This window comes from Amphibalanus amphitrite, unplaced genomic scaffold (genome assembly GCF_019059575.1).
Source record: "Amphibalanus amphitrite isolate SeventyFive unplaced genomic scaffold, NRLGWU_Aamphi_draft 001975F_arrow, whole genome shotgun sequence".
NCBI lineage: Eukaryota > Metazoa > Arthropoda > Thecostraca > Balanomorpha > Balanidae > Amphibalanus > Amphibalanus amphitrite.
Genome location: NW_024883468.1, coordinates 56,844 through 62,723, shown reverse-complemented (window position 1 = coordinate 62,723; position 5,880 = coordinate 56,844). Strand labels below are relative to the sequence as shown.

Below are 5,880 nucleotides of genomic sequence, written 5' to 3'. Positions count from 1 at the left end.
AATGGGAATATGCAGCAATATTAGCTTCTATAGGGAGCAAATGGACCTCCCAAATCCAAAAATACAATCAGATTTCAAAAATTTAAATTTTGATTTTTCGAATTTCTGCCGCCGACTGTGACCTTGCCGACTTCCGGCGCTCCCAACGCGCCATTTTTAGAGCTAGGGAAACGAAATACATACCAAACGATAGAGAATTGATCAAGGAACACGATAGTGAAGGTTTCAAGTCGATATCTCCCACCGTTTTGCCGCAATCGCCGCCGAAAGTTGAAAAAAGTCTATTTTTCCGAAAATTTGACCTTTGACCGGTCAAAAGTAGGTCAAATGTTGACCTAGGACCAAAAAATATACCACCAATCGCGAGATCTCGGCGAGAGCAATCCGTTGGTCTTTTCCGCTAAGCTCTACGACGCTCCGTTTTCAAACGCCAAGGGGGGGGGGTCGCACCAACCCCCCCCCCCCCTGCATGGGCGAAGGTGGCAGATCGCCGTTTACGGGCGAGGGTTAAGGCATTTCTCGATGTTGTGAGTGCCGAAACCGGTAATTGTGAGCCAGGGACCCCATTTTGGCTATCTCAACTCAAATCTAATGTTAAGGTGGGAGGGTCCCTTTAAGGTTTGATTTCCTAACATCTGTCCATAGGCGGCGGAACGGGGGAGTGGCACCAGGGCACTGTGCCCCCCATAGATTTTGGCATTTTAACATTAGCCCTACTCACTGTACTGGCGTTGCATGGAAAGAATGGGACCAAAAGTCTGCAGTGCCCCGCCGCCACTGCATCTGTCTGTACTGTTTGTTCATTGAATTAAAGTGGTTGTAGCTTGTTGATAAGATTGTCATCAGTGCTGTCATGAAAAAAATGCAATTGGTCACAAAAAGAAGCAATGTGCATGTTCTTGGTTTAATTTAAATGTAGTACAAAATACGAATGTTCTTGATTTAAAGTCAAATTGAAATTTGAATGATGATACCTAATGATTACAGCTGGTCTTAACCATGTCCACAAGTGACAATTCTCAATTGTATTGCACTGTAAAGTACAATTATTTAGGATAAGGGTTTCATTGGCTACATCTTTTCGTGAGATCCATACAGATCATAGGTCCTCCACAAATTTTTGCCCGCTGGATCCACAGAGATCATAGATCCGACCCCTAAATTTTGTCGAGAGATCCATTCAAATCATAGATCCGATCCCTGAATTTTGTCGAGAGATCCACTCGGATCATAGATCCAACCCCTCTATTTTGTCGAGAGATCCACTGAGATCATAGATCCAGCTCTCGGATCCATGCACATGTCTGATCCCAAGCCACTTAATACCTTGAAATGCATTAATCCAAAACGTTAGAGATGCTTCCAGTTCCAGGAAAACAGAATACAATATCGGCCAGTTTTCACGTAGGTAGGGGAGAACGGGGTAATTTTGTAATTTTGTACTTGTAATTTTGTTACCTCCACCCTCTCTGACCTGGTCACGCCACTGACAATTGCAATCAATTACTTCCAAATGCCGCACTTTTGTCTGCATATATTTTGTGTGTGGCATATTCAATAAGCAAAATCACTGAAAGCCCAATATTACATGGACAGAGCGAACTTCATGCGATTACTAGGTTGAGCCTTCTCCTCATTTGACCCTAACACAGCCTCGGCTGTTATGAACGGATTTTTCGCATGTCCGGCCACAACGTCTGATTTGCATTTTTTGATAATTCCTAGCCCTTTTATCAGTGCAAGCTGCATAGAAGCGTGTCAGAATTACATGCAAGGCAACACACGTCAGTGTTCGGCTCTAAATTAACTTTCTTGACCGACATTGAACAATGCCCGAAAGTGAAGCGAAATTGAAACGAAAGTGAAGCAAAGATCATTGAATAATCGCATGCCGGTTGTGTGAGTGTGAGTGCCAGGCTTTTATTTTCAATTTTCATAAACTATTTCGAGGGTATGAGGGTAGGAGAATGATTGGTTTCGGAACGTGTCACCAAATGTTCCCTTTTACCCTAAACATTGCCGCAAATAAAAAATTATATAAAAAGTTAAAGGCAAAATACCTCTCCAAATTTCTTTACATTGAATTTCCATATCCAGAGGCATCTTTTGACATAATCTTTATGTCAAAAATTTATTGGCCACATTTTGAAAATCAAAAATCAAAAATGTATTAATTTAAAAAATGTTGAGATTTGGAAAATTTTCAAAATATTTTGATTGATTAATTTTCTACAGTCAATGAGGATTCCAATTATATACATATTAATGTAAGTTACTGGCCATATTTTTATATATGAGTCAAAAAGAGGGTTACTTTGAGCATTTTGAAAAATGCCACTGGCTATAACTCGTAAAAACCGTTTGTACTACAACGCTGAAAATAGGAGATTAAGAATCTACGGTATAGATATTAGATAACCCCCTAGGCGCAATTTCATCAAAATCTGAGAGGTAGGGTGTTATGGCTTGGTCGATCTGTCATGGAACGCCCCACCTACCACCCATCACCGTTAAAAGTTGACGATTCTCCAGCTTCCCCTTTGATGAAGAATTCCTTTTGTTTCTGTTGTGTTATGGTCCAACCCCCGCACGGCTGCTGGCCGCGCCTGCGCGCGCCCCTGCCGCCGCCACCGCTGGCCGCCCCGGCTCCGTGCCTGTGAGCGCCTCTGCCGCCGCCAGCTGACTGTGCGCGCCGAGCGGCATGACTGGCGCGGGCGACTAGGCGCGGCGCTCGCCATACTTGTTTTCTTTTTGGACATTCTTCCGGCCTCAACGTATCGCAGTACAATAAATCGCGTTTCCCATTGATTGTGTGCTCTTTCACTCGAAACGAACCAAAACAAAACATGGCGCGGTCGGTTTTGTAATTACGTGACTGAGCAGCTTACAGCGCGATGAAGAAAATTTTGATTCAGGAACTGACGGCGCTGCTGGAGAGGCAGGCGGAGAGAGCCGCCGAGGCCGACAAGCGCCTGGAGCGTTTGGAGAGGCTGCTGTATAGAGAGCCCTCCGCGGGGACCGGGACGGGCACGACGGCCGGAGTGTCAGAGTCGGGGGCTGAGCGAGGCGCTGAGGGATCCGCTGGACCAGCTGCCGCCGCCCGCCGGACTGTCTGCCTGCCGGCGTCGGCGACTCCGACCCCGCACCTGGAGTCGGCCTCGACGTGCAAAGCCCGTGTCGAGTGCAGTGTGCGCGACAGTGAGACAGGAGCGGTGAGCAGGATGGAGAACTCTGAGCCGACGCTCAGACACGCCGTGACAGTGGGGGAAACGTGGAGTGCCCATGTCACGTGCCAAGACCTCTGCGGCACCAAGGGACATTTCGTGGCCCACCTGTCGGCCTACAAGAGGGACCGCAGTCGGCCGAGTGTCGCCCATGCCGCCGCCGCCACCAATCGTCAGTTTCTTGAGCGTTGCCCTACCTGTGGCCGTCGCCAGCACGACGGCGGAGACACGTGTCGCGCCGCTGGCGCCATCTGTCGTGCGTGTGGGGAACGGGGACATTTTGATGTGGTGTGCCACCAGAGGGCCACCGCCACGGCCGATCGTCCAGTGGCCCCATCTGCAGTGACAACAGTATGCGACTCTCCGGGGGTGGCGCTAGTAGCGGTAGCCGCCGGCACCGCCGTGTCACCGCCGCCGGCGGACACGGGCCAAGCCGGGCACACTGCGCTGCAGTCCACGGAGCTGAGTGACGCTGCTGACGTCCACGGAGCCTCGCCGCCGCCGGCGGGGGGCTGGCCAACGCAGACCACGGACAGTAATGAAGCCCCGGACAACGCCGTGTCACCGCCGCCGGCGGACACGGGCCGAATCGGATGTGCTGCGGCGCAGCCCACAGAGCCGGACGGAGCTACGGACGCCTACGGAGCCTCGCCGCCGCCGGCGGGAGGCATTCCAACGTGCAGCACGGACGGAGTGTACGGAGCCTCGCCGCCGCCGGCGGGAGGCCAATCGGTTGCCACCGGCGCCGCCGTGTCGGTGCCGCCGGCAGACACAGGCCGAGGAGCCGGCCGTACCGCGGCGCAGCCCACCGAGCCGGCTGGCGCGCGCGGAGCCTGCCCGCCGCCGGCGGGAGGCTGGCCAGCACAGACCATGGAGGCAGCCCCCGGCGTGTCACCGCCGCAGGCGGACACGGACCGAGCTGGATGTACCGCGGCGCAGCCTACAGAGCCGGCTGACGCCCACGGAGCTTCGCCGTCGCCGACGGGAAGCCTTCCCACGCGGACCAGCCATGGAAACGAAGCCGCTGGTGACGCCGTGTTGCCGCCGCCGGCGGACACGGGCCAACCCGGGGCCACTGCGGTGCAGCCTGCAGGCCCCGATGCAGCGGCTGTGGCTTACGGAGCCTCGCCGCCGCCGGCGGGAGGCCTACAAACGCTGAGCACGGGCCGAGGTGCCGCTGCCGGCCCCGCCGTGTCACCGCCGCCGGCGGACACTGGCCAGATTGGGTGCACCGCAGCGGGCAGTCTACCAGGCCGGCTGCCGCCTACGGCGCCTCGCCGCCGCCGGCGGGAGGCCTACCCACGCGGACCAGGGACGGAGGTACAGCCGCCGGCTACGCCGTGTCGCCGCTGCCGGGGGACACCAGCCAAGCCGACTGTTGTGCGGCACAGCCCACCGAGCTGAGTAAGACTACTGACGTCTACGGAGCCTCGCCGCCGCCGGCGGGAGGCATGCCAACTCGAAGCACGGATGGAGGCCCAGCCGCCAGCACCGCCAAGTCGCCGCCGCCGGCGGGCACCGGCCAAGCCGGCTGTAGTCATGCGGCGCAGCCTACCCAGCTGGCTGACGCCTACGGAGCCTCGCCGCCGCTGGCGGGAGGCCTGCCAGTACGGAGTGGGGACGGAGACCCACCCGAACAAATGGGAGCGACTCACGCCGCCGCGCTCCTCCGTACGCCGCAGGGATGCGTGTCCGCCGGTGACAAGTCCAACCGGCGCGGTGACACGAACCTCGGTGACACCACCCTCCACTCGGTCGAGGTGGTGGATGAGCTGTCCGACCGTCGATGACGAGGTGTGGGAGGACGCTGAGGACCCGCTTCACGCAGCTGCCGTCGCAGCTATGCTCGCTGAGCGGGATACGGAGTGCGACGCGCGTCTGCCGCCGCTCGTGGCCCCGAGTCTAAGGGTGACCACAGCCGCCGCTGACCGCGACCCGTGGCCGCCACCGACACCGGAGCGACGCCTGCCGCGGACCTCCCCGTGCGACGGCGGGCGCGTCCGCTGCAAGAAGCGCCCGAGACGCCAAGAGAGCGCAGGCGCCGCCGTCTGCACCGCGCTGCGGTGGCCTTGTGCGCCCGGACCCCGGAGTGTCTGCTGTGGCGCCTTGGGGTGAAGACGATGTGATCGTCTTGGGGGGAGGTGTTGTGTTATGGTCCAACCCCCGCACGGCTGCTGGCCGCGCCTGCGCGCGCCCCTGCCGCCGCCACCGCTGCACCGTGGGGACTTATGCCATCCTAGCACGCATTAAGTGGCAAGATAAAGTATTTCGATTTCCACTTTTTTGTTATTCATTCCACGTAAAATTGTCCAGCGCATCCGAATCACACCTTAAATCGTCTGTAAAATGATTGTTTATGCCTCAAAAAACCTCTCAAAGTGTAGCTTCGTCCTGACCAGCGTCGTGCTACCTGCATACAGCGAAAAAGCACACTACAATAAAACGCCCTCTCACTCGTTTCCCTGAACAGCAGGTTATAGTTGCGACATGTTTTCATTATCTTTGACTTATAAGGAAGCTGATGGCATGCACGAAAATTTCCAAAATTCATCCAAATGTATAATTTTTGACCGAAATGCTAAAAATGTTAAAATGCTTCTTGATTCACAGAGTTGAAAAGCAAACTATTGCCTTACAAAGTTTGATACGCGGTGTT

General features: G+C 55.2%; 1 protein-coding gene across 1 annotated transcript; it reads left to right on the top strand.

The window, feature by feature from the left end:
• Positions 1–2,894: 2,894 nt before the first annotated feature.
• LOC122375976 (translation initiation factor IF-2-like) lies at positions 2,895–5,014 on the top strand. The gene is made up of 3 exons (XM_043355596.1): positions 2,895–3,043; positions 3,188–3,919; positions 4,462–5,014. Exons 1-3 carry the CDS (start codon positions 2,895–2,897, stop codon positions 5,012–5,014), a joined length of 1,434 nt encoding a protein of 477 aa, XP_043211531.1.
• The last annotated feature ends 866 nt before the right edge of the window (positions 5,015–5,880 follow it).